This window comes from Ananas comosus, linkage group 4 (assembly GCF_001540865.1).
Source record: "Ananas comosus cultivar F153 linkage group 4, ASM154086v1, whole genome shotgun sequence".
NCBI lineage: Eukaryota > Viridiplantae > Streptophyta > Magnoliopsida > Poales > Bromeliaceae > Ananas > Ananas comosus.
Window position 1 is genome coordinate 4,062,330 of NC_033624.1, and position 19,575 is coordinate 4,081,904.

Genomic DNA, 19,575 nt, shown 5'->3' on the forward strand with positions numbered 1-19,575 from the left:
GACAGGTGGCAAGCAAAACTACTCTCGCGCGGGGGAAGATTGATACTAGTAAATTCAGTTTTGTCCAATTTACCACTCCACTTCTTTTCGGTTATTAAAGCGCCAAAATTGGTAACTAAACGTATCGAGGTATTCGGAAGAAACTTCTCTAGAAAATAGGGATAGATGCAAAAGGAGGAGCAAATTTTGGTTGCGTGGAAGAATGTGTGTAAGAGTCGAAAGAATGGAGGATTAAGGGTTAAGGACATGGCCACCATAAATGACGCCCTTCTCACAAAATGGTGGTGGAGATTGCTAACTGAGCCAGACTTCCTTTGGACCAAACTTATCAACACGTTATATTATTGTAGAAGGAAACCATTGCAAGAGGGAAGGACATTCAGACCTGCCTCACAATGGTGGAAAAGCGTGGTTAGGCTTAGGGAGGTTTTTAAATACGAAGTTAGCTATAACCTAGGGGATGGACACGTACTTAGTTGACTTCTGGTCACACAAATGGTGTGGAGAAATCTCACTACAGTCCCTATTGCCCGAGCTTTTTAATAAAGTAGAGCTCAAGGTGTGCAATGTGAAAGATTGTTTTTCTACCAACGGATGGAGATGGAGATGGAGAAAAATCTTGAAAGGAACTGAATCAGAAAGTCAACGACTTGGATGGGCAATTCAGGCGTTTAACGAGCTGCTCTCTAATTTTCATACGGTAAATAGTCGGGATAATTTATGCTGGCGGTGGAACAAGGGGCAAGGATTTATAGTTAAGTCTGTGTATGAGATGTTTAATGATAGGGGAGTTAAAGATGATCTACCAGCTAAGATATGGAGATTACGCGTACCAAAGAAAGTGAAGATCTTCATTTGGCTAGTGCTAAAGAAAAGAATTCCCACTATAGATAATTTAAATAAGAGAGGGTGGACAGGGAATCAATCCTGTGTTCTGTGTGCATGTGCGCAAGAAACAGTGGACCACCTACTTTTGACAATTGTGTTTAGTCGCTTTCTTATGACGCGTACTTTTGATGAGGCAATGGATGTCCAGTTTGACGATGATATTAGAGGCTTTTGGGAGAAGGAGATGGAAAGAGGGAACGGTCAGGCAGCTGTAAAGAGGCAGTGCTCCTTGGCAGCAATCTGGTGGGTGCTCTGGAGACAGAGAAATAATGTTATTTTCAAAAATTGAGCTCAGATCCATTGGAGACTGCTAGAATTTGTAAGGAGTTGGTGAAGCAATAGGTAGAGAGTTGCTAATATTGAGTGCAATTTGGGGGAGGGGGTGTTACTGTGTAGATTTTCTTCTTCTTCTTCTTTTTTCTTTTTCTTTTTTTCTTCTCTCTCTCATTTTTTGTCCTTTTTTGAGGCATAGTAGTCTTACATTTTGTAGCTAAGTTCATTTTCGAAATGAATGAAGCGGATAGAATGCTAACTTTTCTCAAAAAAAAAAAAAAAACTATTAATACATACAAACAGGCGTAAGTATAAAAAGACTCAACAGTCGTAGCAAATTATATACTAATAAATAAAAAGATTGTGATCAAAACCATCGCGGGACCTAAACAAAGCAAATTTTAAAATGGGTAAACTTCAAACATCACCCCTGTGGTTTCGCACTTTCTCACTTTAGTATTTTGTAACTTAAAGTGTATCAATTTAGTACCATGTGGTTTCATATTTCTCTTTTTGTCGGTCCCTCTCTTTTAACTTTTTATTAAATCATATACAAAAAATTTCATATACCCACCTATAGTTTATCGAATATTTACTTTAATATCATTTAGTTTTAACTTTGTCACTAATTTAATAAAAAAAATTAGTGAAGAGAATAACAAAAAGAGAAAGATAAAACTACAGAGTACGAAAGTGATACATCTTAAATCATATGATACTAAAGTAAAAACGTGCGAAATCACAGGAGTGATATTTGTAGTTTTTCCTTTAAAATTAAGATTCCAACACTTTCAACGAGCAAACATTAAACAGTCAAAATGAAAGACATACTAAACATTTAATATGTTTTAACTTCGATAACAACTAACAGGCAGATTTCGATGATGCAATCTCCACAAAAGCAGGACGCACAAACACAGTCTGAACAACGCCCAAAAGCAGGAAGTCTAGTGTGCCATATTTGGACCATATCACCAAGTAATAAACCAATTATATTTTTAATAAAAAAATATAAAATAAAAATAACTTTTAATTAAAAAATTTTAAATATTATCTCTATGGTTTCACACTTTCTCACTTTAGTATCCTATAGTTTAAAATGTATTATTTTCGTACCATATGATTTTATTTTTTTTTTTTTGTTATCACATTCACTCATTTTTTTTATTAAATCAACGATAAAGTTAAAACAAAAGAATATTAAAGTGAATATTCGACAAATTACAAGTGGGATATCTAAAGTTTTTTGTATACGATTTAACGAAAAGTTAACGAAACGACCGACGAAAAGAGAAAAATGAAACCGCAAAATATTAAATTGATACATTGTAAATCACACAATACTAAAGTTAAAAAAAAAAAAAAAAAAAAAAAAAAAAAGTACGAAACAACAGAATTGATATTAGAAGTTTACTTTTTTTTTTATATAATTAGGGTGGAATAGGTGCATTCAAAATAATAATCTTATTAGTTAAAAATGTCATGTATCAGCAATATAGCTCCAACCAAGAAAGTGAATAGCACTAATACAAGAATGGTCGGAATAGCTGAGTTGTTAGAGCAGGACTGAAAATCCGAGAAGCGGCGGGGGAGGGGCTAGATGAGGCGGTGAAAAAAGAGGTTATAGAGAGAGAAAGGGAGAAAGGAGAAATTAAGGCGGTGGACAATCTAACAAAAATTGAATCCTTACAATAACGAAATCAAAGAAAAACACATCACCACAACTGAGAATTCCTTGTAGGAATTCATATATTAAGCAGAGTCCACACATTAAATTAAACAATTCCCTAATTCTATAAATGTGTGTGTATATATATATATATAGAGAGAGAGAGAGAGAGAGACGAAAAGAGGAGGAGATAGAGGGGAATTCACCATGAACTGGTCGAGCTCCGCGGCCGTCGCCGCCGCCGCCGCCGCGTCGCCGCCGCCGCCGCGTCGCCGCCGCCGCCGCGTCGCCTTCCCCGATCTTCTCGCCTCTGCCGTGGCTACTCCCCTGATCGCCGGAGATCCCCGAGGTCGGCGTCATCGTCTCCGCTGCTACCGCCACATCGCCCCCTCCTCCTCCGCCGCCGCTCCAGTTTCTCTGCAAGATCTCCGGCCTGGGGAGCCACTGCACGGCGGCGCCGGCGCCGGCGAGGACGAGTCGGCCCTCGTTTGGAGGTGGAGGAAGCTCCCGTCGACTCACCCGTGCAGCGCCGCGCCCGCTGGAGCCGGATGGAGGTGCTGCGCCACGCCGCCGCCGCCGCCGCGTCGTCCTCTATCAGCGAGGGGGGTGAGAGATCGAAGCGGCTGCTCGATCGGCGACGGGAGCGTGCGATCGGAAAGGACGAACGCTGGGTAGAAAGAGAGTAGCAAAAGGGAGAGACGATGAAAGGGAGCGGTGTAGGAGGAGAGATTGGAGCTCGCAGATGAAGCGGTCGAGGGTTTCGTAGTCGTCGGGGTCGTCGATCTCCATGGATGTGGATTGGAGGTTGAGCGCGAGCACGCGCCAGAGAGAGAGAGAGAGAGAGAGAGAGAGAGAGGGGGAGAAGAGAGAGGATGGGTGTGTGGGCCTGGAGGGTGGTTTTTTTTTTTTTTTTTTTTTTTTTTTTTTTTTTTTTGAGAGAGAGATAGGTAACACGCTACCGTTCGTTTCATTTTGAAATAACTTACTTGAAAATATGACAATCAACTAGAATTCGAACTGAAGGTCTCGAGTACCAATCACCAAAATCTTTCTGCGCTTGCTCTTAGATGTGGCCGGGGTGTTTTCTATTGTTCTCACTACCGCCTAGTTTACATAGCAGCTACCATTCAATGATTCCACTTCAGCAATTCCAAAAAAAAAAAAAAAAAAAAAAAAAGAAAAAGAGAAAACTCCACAAATGCCCTTTGGCATGTGCCTTTTTATTTTAATATTTTATAGTTTAAAATATATAACTCGTTCAATAATTTTTCTGTTGCAGTAATGGAAAAATTTACAGATACCTATCCTATGATTTCTTATGATTTATTGATTTCTTATTTTACTATTTCATGAATTTAATTTTATTATTTATTATCAAAAAATATTAAATTTTGGATTGAAAATCTACCATTCATCTAGCCGGGCAATCCAAAGAACTGTAACTGTACAACATCATTATCCAAAGACTAATTTGTTCTTCACCACGTTTATCATTCTTTTCTTATACTAAAATCATAAAAAGAGAGAAAAAGAATACAAAATTAAGGATTAGAATCCAATAACTTATTTTGAGTTGTAAACTTAGCATTTCTTGCACAAACACCTCTCTCTCTCTCTCTCTATATATATATAGAGAGAGAGAGAGAGAGAGAGAGTTGTATTATAATACGATTAATAATATGATACTATTTACTTTGTGAAAAAAATTTTTCTAAAGTTGAGTGGATGATGGCATGCTATAACAGGAATGATCCAAGATTAGAAAAATAGATAGTATGTACACGCAAAGCAAATAGCATTTCTCATATAACAATATATGTATATATATATATATAAGTTATATAACTCTCACAAAAGCTCTGAACCTGCGACTTAATTGCAGAAATGAAGGATATTGTTAGGGATCATCTTAATAAATTAAAGCGGCGCAGCACAATATGTATATCCGGTTCTTCTAACGGCCACGTCCCGGAGGACAAGCTGTCTCACATACCATGTTGGGATCGCTGGTGCAGCAGGAATGGCCCGGCTTTGGGCTATCGCGGCCAGTCATCGTCGCGGCCGCCTGCATCGTTGCGGCAGTCAGAAACGTCGTCGTCGGTCCGCCTCCTTCCTCGGTGAAGCGCTCCGGCGGCGTTACAGGCTGCGGCATGGTTGAGCTTGTTACCATCATCAGCATCATCAAGGCGAGGAGTAGTATTGAGCTAGGAGCCATTGCAAATTGAGAGAACACGAATGACTTATGAGGATCGAGGAATTAATGCCTGGAGATCTAGGAGCGCTTCCGCCTTCCACACTAGCTAGCTAGCTAGTGTGAGACCGAGCCAGGCATGCAGTGGGTGCGGCTTGCGCAGTGTCTCGCGCGAGCGTTTTTCTAGACTGCAAAGGTGCATGAGAGCAGATTACGGAAGCTTCCTTCGATCGTGATTTGTACGTAGTGGTTAAAAAAGGTTTTCTAACCAATTATTTTCAACACGAGAATAGGGAATAAACAGATAACCTGGCATTGTTTAAGTAGGGAACAAAGTGAGCGGGAATAAAGAGAAAATAAGGAATTGCCAGTCCCCATTTGCTTCGTGGTTAAAGGGGGAATGGGGAGGGGATAAAAAGGGGAAAGGGCAGGGGATGAGGGGGGTTAACACCCCCCTTTCACCCCAAACGCTCGTTTTTGGAGGTCGAGTTAGCTAATCCCACTCCCTGCTCCCTGGAATAGGAGTAGCTAATCCCATCCCTATTTAATTTTTAAATATAAATTTTAAATTTTTTATTTTTTATTTTAAATTATTCTTTTTAATCATTTAAATTTTAAATTTGGCATTTTATATTTGTAACTTGAGATTTGTTTTAAAATTTAAATTTTAAATTTTAAAAGTTATAACTTTAAATTTTTAAATTTGAGATTTAAAAATATAGATTTTAATTTTGAACTTTAAATTTTAAATTTTAAATTGTTATTTTTAATTATTTAAATTTTAAATTTGACATTTTATATTTGTAATTTTATATTTGTTAGATTTGATTTAAAATTTAAAATTAAAATTTATAACTTTAAATTTTTAATTTTGAGATTTAAAAATATAGATTTTAATTTTGAATTTTTTAATTGTAAAAGTTATGTATTTAAATTTGAAATTTTAAATATAAAAAAAAATTAAATTCAAATATAATAATTAGTACAATATTATTTTTTTCTATTTATAACTACCTATTATTTTTTTTTTTATTCTATCTTATCTATCCAAACGCTATTTTTCTTAATCCCGATTTTCGAGAATAACTCAATTATCATCCAAATACAAAATTAATCCATTTCAGGCTTAACCCTGAACTTAACCTTATTTCCCGAACCAAACGAAGTCTTAAAGTACATAACACAAATGGGAATAAGGCAATTTTTACAATTAAGGTGTTGGAGTTTTTTGAAAAATAACGTGATTCAACCAAGTTTAATTGGCTGAAAAATTCGTTGAGTTCGGCAATTTTTATAATCAATGTGAAAAATCTTTAAACGATCATAAATTCATAACTTTTCGCTCGACTAGTCGAGTTTGGAGCCCAATTCAATTGTTTCTGCCTCTATATATTTTTACATTTTTTGGTTATTTTCAGAGAGTTTTATTTATTTTTTTCTGTTTTGAGTCTAATTATTTTGTTATTTCTAATTGGATTAGGTTTAGAGATATATTAAAATTTATTTATTTTTAATTATAGTGAGATTCGGGTACCGACTTTATATATAGACGTGACGTTCAGTTAATGTAACGAGCTTTTAGAGTTAATTAATAATATTATTTGGTGCTTATCGAGGAACTGTGTTTTTCGTGTACATATCTCTCTTTCCATTTTTTTGCTTTTTCGCTCTTAATGCGGCTCAGGCTTGCATCAAGGCATGATGAGCTCGCCAATAGAGTGACTCATAGTGACTCTCACCTATTAGATGAATAAAATATAAGATTTGTACTTGCTTTTAGATGTACAACATTGCCCTAAAACTTTTAGATGTATAATCGTACATTCAAATGCGAATGTATGTCTTACATCTTATCCATTTGATTAAAGAAAATAAGATAATCACAAGGTATGAATGCATCTCCTCTTTCCATGTTGGTTTGCAAAATTACACTAGTAAATCTTTCAACTATAGGCTACTTTCAAAGAAATTTCTCATCTACCTGCTACTTTTGATGATAGTTTTCTAAACTTCTAATTTTTGTTATTTGACTTACTTTAGTTAGTTTAATTTTAGGGATAAAAAATTTAATCCCTGTATTCATTAACCCACTACCAAACATTATCTTTCAAAGGTCAGGTACGGATAGTACTTGAATATGTTTGCTTGTTTGTTGGAAACTGCTATTTGTACAGGAGTGTACCTCTTACAAATAGTCATTTTAGAATTCACAAAAATTTAAACAAAATTTAATAAAAAATAAGTTAATTTGAAAAATATAAAATAAAAAATTTTACATAGAGAGGGTGGAAGATGTGTACTTCACTCTAAGGTGTATAAATAGAATTGCTCTTATTTCTTAAAAGGTTATCACCTATACTGTACTTTAACTCGTATCAAAGATAATAATTTAATCCATTAGCACTAATAATTTATGGGGCTCAAAAACTTGACTTTAAATTTTTACTGTACTTTAACTCGTATCAAAGATAATAATTTAATCCATTAGCACTAATAATTTATGGGGCTCAAAAACTTGACTAAAAATTATTTTTGCTTAAATTATTATTACTATTGTACCGGTCTCTTATAAAGCTCTCGTACTCTCTTATCTTATTTCATATAGAACTATATAAATATTACAGTAAAAATTTAATTTCCTATAAGAAAAAAAATAAAAGAAAAAAAAAACCACTAAACGTAAAGGGTTAATTGCATACAGCTTTCTATAAGCATATCGAATAGCAGATATATCCCTACAAAGTTTAACTTTTCATATTTATTCCTACAAAAGTCCTAACATTTTCGAATATATCCCTATTGTTATAATCCATTAAAAAAATATAGTTAACTATAGATAAAATACTTAATTCTAGTTAGTAAATAAGGTAAATTATTTTTTTTACCCCTCTTATATTATTTGTGATGGTAAAAAGAAAGAAGATGACCGTTGAAAATTTTTGGAATGATATTTTTGTATAATTCTAACAGTTAAGGCTTTCGGAGGAATATGTTTGCGATAGCAAAAATATCATTTTACTTATTTTCTATTAAAAAATAATCAATACTCTAACAGTAACAAACTAGAGGAGGCAAATATAAATATCACTATATTTTTACAGAAATAAATATAAAAAATTAAACTTTATAAAAATATATTTACTATTCGATATATTTACAGGGAGCTGTATGAAATTAATCCAAACATAAATGTTGGGTCTAGTCCTGTAATCCATTTTGGACTAGAAGAAACAACTGTCCCTTTCCAAATATCAAAAATTTTATTTTGTATTTTTTATTTTTGGAATGAATTTATTGTAAGTAATGGTGTTTCTAGAGATTGACCCAGTTGATCTATTTTGCTATGTAACATTAATTATACCAATTAAAAAAAATAAAATCTACATGTGCACAAAATAAAACTCATCTTAACAATCGTTAAATTTCTTCTCAAAAAGTACTTATTTTCAATAATAATTATATTCTAAAATGAAAATCAAATAATAAAACATACCAATTTAAGATATTGTTAAAAAATTTCACTTTTCAAAAGACGTAAACTAGTAAAACATTGCAAAAATTTCAAAACTATTTACTTCTATTATTTTGTTTCTAATTCTACGTTTGTAAATTTGGAAGCTTAAGATTTTGCTTTGAAAAAAATCATAGAATTTTTGTTTTGACAATCGAAATTGCGAGATTTTTTTGGAAGTGAATTCGTGTAACCTAAAGGCGTATCACTTTTTGGCTTCTTTGGATTGGCTTCGAAAAAGTCATCGTCGCGGATATTTGTTTCGATATTGAAATTACAAGATTTTTTTAGTTGAATTCCCGAAACTCACAATTTTCTCACTTTTTGACTTTTCGCGTTCGCATAAGCATCTTCAAAATTCCCCTCCTTTTTTTCTAATTTTAATTATAGAATTAATTTCAGACAAGTCCCTATAAATATAGTAAATTATAAATACATCTCTATAAAATTTAATTTTCATATGTTGTTTCTATAAAAATTCTAATATTTTTAAATATGTCTCTGCCGTTAAAATTCGTTAAAAAACTTTAGTTAACCATAGGTTAAATGCTTAGCCTTGGTTAGTTTATGAGATAACTCGACAGTTTTACCCCTCTTATATTATATTATTATAACTTTTAAAGAGACATCTGTTATGCCAAAAATATTATTTTACTTAAAATATAAATAATTTATAACAATAAGAAATCAGATAAACATATTTGAAAATATTAGAATTTTTACGACAACAACATATTTAGTAGGAATTTGTATGCATTTAACCCTTAATTATATTCTCTAAAATTCGGATTTTTATGTTCTTTCTCTCTCTCTTTCTCTCTCTCTCTCTTCATTATTATATTCATTCATGCCCAGCTCAAAATTCCCCTGATTTTTTCCCTCTTCGCCATCTCATTTTCGCCAGTTTCAAGCTGTAAAAATTGGATTTTTATGCCTTAATTTTTTGTCCCTATTCATTAAAAATTGATTGATGGGGCAATCCCCCACGTTGGGGCTTCTAAAATCAACTTTTTTTGTTTTGTTTTTTGTTTTTTTTTTAATCCATCGCCGCTTTCGGTGTGCGTCGTCGTTATCCCAGCCGACTTTTTTTAATGCTTACCTCAGCTTCTTTTTTTTTTCTTAAAAAAAAATTAATTAGTTTTAATTTATTAGTTGCAATTGTGGTGGGGGAGGACGGGAGTGTAGTATATACGAAGTGGAGGGGGTTAGGTGCAAAAAAGCCCCACCTTTCGGTCCCTTTTTTGGGTTTTTTTTTTTTTCTTTTTTCTTTTCTCTCTTGAGCACTCTTTTAATACCCATTGGGAGATCCGGTTCCTGGGATTTGGAAGGGTTTTAATTTTGCTTGGTGGGTTTGATGCAAAAAAAAAAGAGAAAAAGGTCTTATCTTTGATGCTAATTTGCTTTGTAAGTTTGTGGGTTTCAATTTAACAATTTATTTCTGTTTTGTTGATTGGAATCTTGCTAATTTTTGTGCTTTTAGGGTTCTTTGATTCGTTCGGGGAATTGAGTTTGCTTAATCTCTCTCTGATTTAGTTCGAAAGATGCATGCTTTTGATTTCTGTAGCTGAGATCTGATATCCATTTTCCTTTTTCTTTCTTTGATTTAATAGAATTGTTCCAGTGCTTACTATATCATTCATTTTAATCTTTTCCTGTTGTAATTTTGTAAATTTTTTATGCTTGCTATGAGGAAAAGAGCTTATAANTTTTTTTTTGTTCTTGATCAATTGTTCCAGTGCTTACTATATCATTCATTTTAATCTTTTCCTGTTGTAATTTTGTAAATTTTTTATGCTTGCTATGAGGAAAAGAGCTTATAATTTGTCATTAACCTGAGGTTTTAATCTAGAGTTCTTTTTTCATCATGATTAATCTCAATTATTCATACTTAGTCAATAGATAAATATGCAACTCTTTGTTTCATTAGTCTCTCAATTTGAATGAATTGAAACTCTCTCTGATTAATTCTAGTTTTTTGGTATTTGCAAATTGATTTTTTCAGCTTGGAGACATTCATTCTCACCAATTCAAGGAATTTGAAGGTTATAATCACCATTTGAGATACTATAACTTGGTCTTCTTCCGATGGCCGCGAGGACGGCGCACCGATTCTCATCTGCGCTCTCTTCGGCCGTTCTCGAATGGTTGCTAATGCTTCTCTTGTTCGTCGACGCCGTATATTCCTACATCGTCACCAAATTCGCCCGATTATGTCAATTACAAACTCCGTGTGTTCTATGCTCGAGACTCGACCATATTCTCGGGAATGAGAAATCAGGCTTTTACCTCAACTTAATTTGCAAGAAGCACAAGTCCGAGATCTCGTCTTTGGCTCTTTGTCGCGCGCACCAAAAGCTTGCGGACGTGCATGAGTTGTGCGAGAATTGTCTCCTTTCTTTCGCCACGGAGAAGAAATCGAATTTGGAGACTTATCGATCGTTGGTGGGTAAACTCGGTTTGGATTTCGATCAGGGAGAACATGATTACTTTGATGAAGACGATGAAGTGCCGTTATTGGACGAATCTATGTCTTCTTTTCCTTTCAAAAGGAATTGTTCTTGTTGCTCGGAGCCGTTAAAAAAGATGTCACGTGGCGTAGGGGTGCTTTGGAAGAAATCAAGTGGAATTAAAAATACTACTGAAACCGGGAATTCTATACCGGATTTGGTAGAACACGAATCTACGGAGCCAAATGGAGTTTACCATTCAAAGGATGAAGGGGCTGATCACTTGTCGCATATTGGTTATAGGGAGCTTAAGATTACATCCGATTCCGAATCGGAGACTCCTTTCGTCGATGGAAATGAAACCAATGAACTCAGAGAGGATTTTGTTCCTCAAGATGCGGAAATGGAGCCAGTTGATGTTCATACCGACAGTTTGTACGTAAATCCTTCGGATAGTGCAGTGATAGCAAAGTCGATTCCTTCTGAACCAATTCCCGAAAAGAAACAACACGCGGGTGAATCGCATGATGTACAAACCACGGCATCTGCTGTTGCTAATGAGCATGCTTTGGATGAATCAAAATGGAGCCGAAGTGAAGTGAAAACCGACCCCACGCCATCTGAAATGACAGTTGAAGATCCTCAAAGTGTTCATTCTGAGGATGTTAACACCACATGTGAGTCTTCTCTTCGCTCCATATGAGCCTTGTAGAGCTTTTTTTTTTAAAAAAAAAAAACTTATTTATACCCCTTGCAAAATTGCTTATCATGATATTCCATAAAAATCTGGACTTCTCATATTTGCCTTTCGAAAACTTAGTGCTACACAACAATATTTTTACGTAAAAGCCCCTCATTTTTATCTCGACGGTCCCTTTCCTACTATTTGTTCTTTGATATTCTTGTTTTTCAGTGGATAATGATTCGGAAGATGCTTGCGCCGCGCAAAAAGCTCCAACTTTAACTGAGGAATCATCCAAGGGTTTGAACTCGCTTGAAATAAATCCTTCAAGAAGCCAAATTGCATCCGAACCTTCTCCGTCTCTAAACACTGATATGAGCTTAAGCGATGCTTATAAGCTTGCCATCGGCCAAAAGAGCAGCTTACCATCTCCCACACTTGCCGAAGTGCTTTTGGGAAAGGATTCTTCTAAAGTTCACGAAGATTTAAAATCGCTAATAAGCCAAATATCTGCCGCTCGGAGGCTCGAGACCCCGTGGACTGATTTGGGTTCGAGCCCGAGAGTACAACACAGCCAAGGCGATGAGACCGTACTCCAGAACATCACTAAGAGGCTCTCGATTGAGAGAAATGAATCGGGGTTTGAATCTTTGGACGGAAGTATTGTGAGCGAGATCGAAGGAGAAAGCACGGTGGACCGGCTGAAGAGGCAGATCGACTTGGATCGCAAGTCGATAAGCCTTTTGTACAAGGAGCTGGAGGAGGAGAGAAGTGCTTCCGCCATAGCGGCGAACCAAGCTATGGCCATGATTACTAGATTGCAAGAGGAGAAGGCGTCGATGCAAATGGAAGCTCTTCAGTACCAAAGGATGATGGAGGAGCAAGCCGAGTACGATCAAGAGGCGCTTCAGAAGTCGAATGAGATTCTTGCTCAGAAGGAGAAAGAAGTGCTTTTGCTAGAAGCAGAGCTCGAGAACTACAGAAACTCAAAGGCAAGAGAAAGTGAGTCGGGTCTTTTCAAGAACTCACTTTTGAAATTTGAAGACGAGAAGGTGTACATTTCGAATCGATTGAGGAAGTTAGAAGAGGAGCTCCATCTTTTCTCTAACAATGGTGCTTTTGCTGATGCGTCAAAAATTACTGCTGAAGAAGAAGAAATTATGGAAAGTGATAATCAAAGCAATTCGGTTGCGGAGGATGATGAGAGAGGAAATGGTCAATGTATTGTTTGTGACTCTAAAGAAGACTCTAATTCCGGGAAAATACCACATATTATTGTTCAACGAAACGATGGAGAAGTGCGTTTCTGCAAACATTCTGAGATGATTGGTGAGAGTGATTTAGTTGCTCTTGAATGTGAGATTTCAGACCTGAGCGAAAGGTTAGAGGCCCTTGAAGCGGATCATAATTTTCTCGAGCATAGTATAAATTCACTTAGAAATGGTGAAGAAGGGGTGCGGTTTATTCAGGAGATCGCTTCGCATCTGCAGGAATTACGAGAAATTGGGATTGCGAGGAAATAGCAAGCTACAGTTTAATCTCTACTCCTGTAACAGGTATTTTTCAGAAAAGCTTTGTAGTATTTAGCATCTTACACAGTAGAAACCACTGGAATCTACTTGTATTATAACTTCGTTAAATAAATAAGCTGTGATCATCAGGAAACCGACTTGTTTTGCAAATAAAAAAAAAAATCGGAAAAGAATTTTTACATTACCATTACCTATAATAATAAGCGTCTTTATTTATATTATACCTTTCTTTGGCATTTGATATAGAAAGAAATAAAGCTTATCATATGTATTGTACTTAAATTATGTGTTACAAATCATTCATGATCTTTTTTTTTCCCTGTTTTTATATAGTATATCTTTGTTCATTTTACGATTAGCTTCAATCTACGTGATTTCGAGCATCTGAAAATGCAATCCATTTTGAATATAGACTGACATAGGAAGCCATATATTACGACATAAATCAGAAAATTTTATGTGATTCTTTAAACTTGTTTTGATTCTTTCGCTTGCCGATATATTGAATTATTGTGGATTTACTATTCAGCCTCCAAATTTTGCTTGTTTTATTTTCTTATTGAAAAATGCAGAGAAACAGCATTGCATTTTTGAGTTCATGAGCACATATATTTGCATAGATATCTTGGACTAATGTAAAGAAATAACCATTTCAGATTCCACGGTGGTAGCAGATCAAACATCCATAACAATTCCCGGGAAAAACATTGAATTTGGTCGTTTGGGGTTCGGCTCTGTGAATACGTTTTGCGCTAAAGCGACTCCTGATCCACGAACAACACTGTGTAGCTTCGTCGAGCACTCAGAATTGAGCTGTAACAATTGCGTCTTATTTTGATTGAATTTGGGTTTTTTTTTTTTTTTTTTTTTTTACCCTCTCTTTTTCCTGTTTTATTGTGTAGAGGTGATTGTTTGAAGTGTATGTTTCCTTTTACTTTGATTGAGGTGTATGAGTTGTAATAATGTCTATAGAGGTGATTTCCTTGTAAGCTAACACTGTATATTGCTAGGATTGGGATCTATGGCCACTTTGTTCTTCTCTTTTCCTTTCCATTTTGTTTTATTTTCTCTTTTTATGCAAATTTGAAGAGTTGATAGATTTGTTTGAAACGGGACAAAAATTTTATGGACGTACTCCCCAAACAAGCTTGTTTGGGAATTGGCGCCGCTTGTCATGTGCTTTTGCTGGGTGGTTGGGATGGACACCGCTCGTCATGTGGCGCTCTTTCGGACAATTTCCAAACAAGATTATTACGAGAGTATGTAGATAAAAATTTTTGTTCCTCGTTGTTGTTCTTTCTTTTGATCGAAATATGGAATATGCTAACAAGATAAGAAATAATTTGTTCTGATTTGAGTTATTTAAGTTGTCTAAAATCTTGTCAAATAAGTTGCTAAGATCCTGATTTGGTATCATGTTTGCTTTTTATTTTTTTAAAACAAAATTTTGTATATGGAAAGGTGCAGGAGTGGACAAAGGATTACAAGCAATCCTTTTATCTAAACTATTTATTTGGCAACAAAAAATAAAAACTTAAAAATAATTATTTTCTTACTTTTAAATATTTTTTAAACAATTTGTCACTTTTCGTTTAGTCCCATACATTGTAAGTTAATCAACTATAACAACAACAAAAAAAATTCGACACAATAAATTATACAAAATTAGTTTAAATTTTTTTTTAAAAAAAGGCGATGATACCAAATCAGGCCTAGTAAAGTTATTAAATTAATAAAAATTTGTATTTGTATGATTGGTCCCACAAAATTTATATTTGCATGGCGGGGATAGGACTAATCTTGCAAATATAAATTTTATAAGGTTCTTTATGAAAATAAAATTTCTGAGGGGTCTAAATGCAAAAAAAAGCCCTTAAAATAAACATAAAGTGAGAGGGAGCTTAATCTGAATTATAAAAGTTCAGGGATTCACATACATTTTTACCTTCTCTTCTTACGGAAAAGTAATATCCATGTCTCTGTACAAAAAGCTGTATTTGTGAATCATTATGATTCGAAAATCGAAAGAACGCAATTCCTTCGTAGATCTGTGCGTACCGAAACCCTAACCTGATTCCGACGCGTCCCGCATTTTCGTCTCCGAGATCGATGCTATAAATATGGTATGTTGCTTCAGATCTCGTGTGAGGCGTTTTTGCTCGAAATCTCACTCAAAATCCACTTTTTTGAGCCCTAATTTGTGGGATATTAGTCGATGAATCGTCGCATGTTATGTGATGTGATATTTTCCCATTTTGAGTTCATTTGGTTTGCGAAATTTGATTGGTGTATGATGTTTATTGTTTCTTTAGGAGTAATTGCATCTGCATTTTGGCTTACAAATTTTTCGCAAGTTTAAGTCTCCTGTGAAGTGGAATTCGAGTTCGAAGTGAGATATGATTGCTTATTACCATGAATCTTAGAAGATGAAACTTCAATTTAGCTCAAATTTTTTTGATTTTGCTCATGTATGTCCCATAATTTGTGAATCACATAATTTTTCTTTGGAAATTAGTATTTAGTATTTGTATGTATGAAGGTGGTGGTGGAGATGTTGGCAAACTATGTTGAGGTCGATTAATTATATTTTAGTTTTTGGTGAAGTTTTGTTGTAGTGATGGATAATTTTTGCTAATATAATTTAGTTTTACAAGATTTAGGGCAGCCTGAACTTTCCTGTTTGCAAATAGCCATTTGAACTTTCGAAATTTTATATTGCTCTCTAAAATTTCAAAATATTGCAAATTGGCCACATAGATTTATATTTTAACAATTGAAAGCGACTAATATTAGTAAAATGATCAAGAAACAATAAAGGATGCATACCAACAATATAGAAGGGTCTTTTTGACGTCAAAATTCAGTCTTACAGTATGGAAATTGATTTTCGCATTTGATTTTTGCAAATTAAATATGATAGTTATGGCCAATTTTACTGGCAAAAGTGATTTTTGGTATCAAGAAGACTCACAATATTTGCATCCATTCTTTATTGTTTTTTGACCAATCGGTTGATGTTAATCACTTTAAATTATGAAATATGAATCTAGGCGGTTAATTGCAAAATTTTGAGAGTTTAGATGCTAGATATGAAGTTTTGAATGTTTAGGTGACAATCTGCAAAAGGGCAAAAGTTAGAGCTGTTCTGATGCATTTAACTTGATAATTTAACGCATTCATTTTAACTTTAAAATAGTTGAATTACTGGATTTATGTGTTAAAAATGTTCAAGGTAGCGAGGCTAATAAAATTAGCACAATTTTTGCAGGAGCGAGAAGCAAAGAAGGAGACCTTTAGAAAATATCTAGATTCCAGTGGCGTTCTTGATGCTCTTACCAAAGGTTGCCCTCCCATTCTTGCCGTGTATTTTTATCTATATAAGCAGTTGTATAGAACGCAGACTATTCATGTCCATGTATTCTTTGTCCTTTGCAGTCTTAGTTTCATTGTATGAGGAGAACAACAAGCCTTCTTCTGCAGTTGAGTAAGTTTGGTAATCGGAAATATTCTGTTTTTGTGTTCCTAATCCAAGTACTTATCAATTTGTTATATAAGAAAAAGGAAGCAGAATAGGTGCTTTTACCCTCACCCCTACAGTAGCTTTTCTACTCGAGCAGCTGAAACCAAGAAGCTAAAAGAAATTCGGAGCTCCTGGCTGGAGCAGGAAGCTGAAATGGGCTTTCGAACCCCAAAGCAGAAGCTATATGGTGGAGCTTATGTTTCTGGTTTTGAAGCTGCTCCTGGATGGAGCTTTTAGCAGACTTGTTTGAAGATGCCATCTCAGTTCTTTCCATCTAAAATACCCTTTTCCAATTGAATCTATTGTTTTGGACAAAAGCTAATTTTGGTTTCCTACTTTAGCGAGAAGCTCTAGGTTTTTTGACTTGTGCTTGTCAAGTAGTGAAAATATTGCGAAAGTTGGTCCAAACGGAGACTTTTTGCAGAATCTTCTGCTTCACAGCAGAAATAAGCTGCTTCTATCAGACATAATAAGAAATGTTTCTTGCAGCTGTACCCAAACACCCATGAGAAATGTGCTTTTTCTAGGAGTCGGTTGCCTTGTATTCCTGATGCAAATTTAAACTCTGTTATCTATCAGGTTCATTCAACAAAAATTAGGTGGTCCGTCAATATCTGAATATGAAAAACTACAAGCTGAGAAATTGGACCTGCAGTTAAGGTACGATGAACTCTTCGCAGCTCACCAAGAAACATGCAGACAGGTAACTAACTCTTAGTTTGGTATGTTATTTAATACTTACTTTCAGTTTCTTCTAAAACATGCTGATTTATGCTGATATTATTGGTATCAATTAGTGGATGCTTTTCTGAATGAAATCAAGCAACATATTTCTAGTGTTAGTTCGATTGTACAAACTCAAAATACGCCCTTTGATGTAGGAGCTCCGACTCTAACGAATAAGCTTAATTATATTCTTCTGTCATGTAAATGCATGCTCAGGGATGACAACAACGTTTCCTCAGCATAAAAAGCTCTTACAACAGCCATTTCCTTTTTTTGTCTAGTAGATTCACAGAGTCTTACTATTTGCTCTACTTCAACTGCGTGCAAATGTGGTCGGCACCTTTTTCTACATGTATTCGGCTATAATAGCTAAATTGATTATATTATTGTTTTTTTTTTTAAGAAATAGGTAGCACGCTACCCGCTTCATTTATTTCATTTAGAAATAAACTTAGCTAGAAATGTGAATCAACTAGGATTCGAATTTGGGACCTCAGGTACCAACCACCAAGCCCTCTGCCACTTGCTTTAGGGACAGTTGGTGATTATATTATTGTTATAGGAGTAAAATGTGCAGCAGTAAATAAAAAACGTGGGTTGAACGCGTACACAGAAGCTAGAACCCCCACTAAACTGTGAGATGGCCCTCAAATTAACGGAAACTTGGTGCTACATTGCTTTTATATTTGCGGTAACTCAGCAAATAACTTAAGAGATGTTTATTGTAAAGTAGTCGCGAAAAATGCATCTGGGAAAGGTAGAATTTCAATTCTTCAGAATTCTAGGATTCGTGAGAGCCAGTTTAAATCCCCTGCCTCGTAATCCTTTCGACTAAACTAGGTCTTAGTGTTAGAATAAGAAAATGAAAGAGAGGTATCTAAATCAAATGCATCTTTTGATTTGGTGTTAAAATCTAAACCCAGTATTTATCCGCGACGAATACTATGCTTACCTCTGCATTTGTTGATTTATGTTGCAGCTTGAGGATCTAAGGAGCTCGAAATATACAGAAAATTGCAAGGAAACAATGAATGGTGGCACCGAAAGAGAGAACTTGTAGAGTGGCCACATTAAGCAATCCAAATGTTTAATTTCTTTGTTGTTGTAATCATCACCAAAAATTGATTTTCCTCTTTTTTTTTTTTGATCCCTTTGGACTACATAGTTTCATCTAAATCTGAGAGGCAATGGATTTCAAATTTGTAGAGGCTAATTTCTTATTTTTAAGTCCAATTAATTGTTTTGCAACAAGATTAATCTCCATGCTGTTTCAAATTAGATGGAACTTTTCTTCTTTTTTAAAAAAAAAAAAAAAAACACTTATTTTGACATTTGAGTAATGGGTTAATTGAATTTACTCATCCATTAGTAACTGGTTTGAGTAGATTCAATCCATCTAATCAAGCCAAACAAAGTTTCAGCATAAATTAATAATTAATATTGAATTTTTTTTCATATTTAAAATTAAACTTTATGTTTGGTAAACTTTCATATAACATCCAACTAAGGTAAAAATTCAAAAACTTTTGTTATTGTAGAAAGCAGAAATAAAATTTTGAAACTGAGTAAACACTAATTTTTTTTAAAAAAGGAAAACAGTTAAAGATGTATTAATTTAATTTTTTTCATAATATTATTATCTAAATAGCAAGTAATTACTACACCTTTAAGAAGTGGAACAGTCCCTTTATTTTATTTTATTTTATTTTATTTTAGAAACTGGACCTTCATGTGAAAAGCGTTTTATTCCTACCAAATGTCACACTAACTAAACAACTCCTTTTTTTTTCCTTTTTTAACAAGTTTGGGGTGTATCTTAGAAATTTTAAAAATCATTTATAAGTTTTTTTTTTTAACTTCTCAGATAATTTTAAAATTTTGTTTAATTTTTAAATTTTCTTTATATAAAGTTTCAAATTTTATGTTTTAATTGCGGTATTAGTCTTATCTTTTATCTTTTAAGCATACTTTATTCTTTAAATTTGATGTTTATAGATAAAGTTCACAAAGATTACTACACCAGAATAAAAAACTTAACAAAAGCTCTTATTAAAGAAATAAAAATTAAGATTTCATAAATAAATTACATATAAAAACTAAAATTTAGGATTTTCTTAGAAACTTTCTCAAAAATTG

General features: G+C 34.4%; 3 protein-coding genes across 4 annotated transcripts; all 3 read left to right on the forward strand.

Moving 5' to 3' along the window:
• LOC109708769 lies at positions 461-1,177 on the forward strand. Its single transcript, XM_020230591.1, has one exon. It carries the CDS (start codon positions 461-463, stop codon positions 1,175-1,177), a length of 717 nt encoding a protein of 238 aa, XP_020086180.1.
• On the forward strand, positions 9,773-14,246 carry LOC109709184 (myosin-binding protein 1-like). Of its 2 annotated transcripts, none has more exons than XM_020231275.1 (4): positions 9,773-9,909; positions 10,535-11,656; positions 11,893-13,217; positions 13,850-14,246. In XM_020231275.1, exons 2-3 carry the CDS (start codon positions 10,618-10,620, stop codon positions 13,182-13,184), a joined length of 2,331 nt encoding a protein of 776 aa, XP_020086864.1. In that variant the 5' UTR covers positions 9,773-9,909; positions 10,535-10,617; the 3' UTR covers positions 13,185-13,217; positions 13,850-14,246. The 2 variants fall into 2 exon arrangements, with proteins under 2 accessions (XP_020086864.1, XP_020086863.1); XM_020231274.1 differs by having other exon boundaries at positions 9,797-9,936.
• On the forward strand, positions 15,162-18,652 carry LOC109709409 (C-Myc-binding protein homolog). The gene is made up of 5 exons (XM_020231634.1): positions 15,162-15,316; positions 16,462-16,534; positions 16,629-16,677; positions 17,293-17,416; positions 18,419-18,652. Exons 1-5 carry the CDS (start codon positions 15,314-15,316, stop codon positions 18,497-18,499), a joined length of 330 nt encoding a protein of 109 aa, XP_020087223.1. The 5' UTR covers positions 15,162-15,313; the 3' UTR covers positions 18,500-18,652.

Bases quoted from the DNA above. Each gene is read 5' to 3' on its own strand.
- LOC109708769 (XM_020230591.1), top strand. From the start codon at position 461: ATGGACACGTACTTAGTTGACTTCTGGTCACACAAATGGTGTGGAGAA.
- LOC109709184 (XM_020231275.1), top strand. From the start codon at position 10,618: ATGGCCGCGAGGACGGCGCACCGATTCTCATCTGCGCTCTCTTCGGCC. The intron at 11,657-11,892 runs GTGAGTCTTCTC...CTTGTTTTTCAG, and splicing joins TGAGGATGTTAACACCACAT to TGGATAATGATTCGGAAGAT.
- LOC109709409 (XM_020231634.1), top strand. The intron at 16,678-17,292 runs GTAAGTTTGGTA...GTTATCTATCAG, and splicing joins AAGCCTTCTTCTGCAGTTGA to GTTCATTCAACAAAAATTAG. The intron at 17,417-18,418 runs GTAACTAACTCT...TTTATGTTGCAG, and splicing joins ACCAAGAAACATGCAGACAG to CTTGAGGATCTAAGGAGCTC.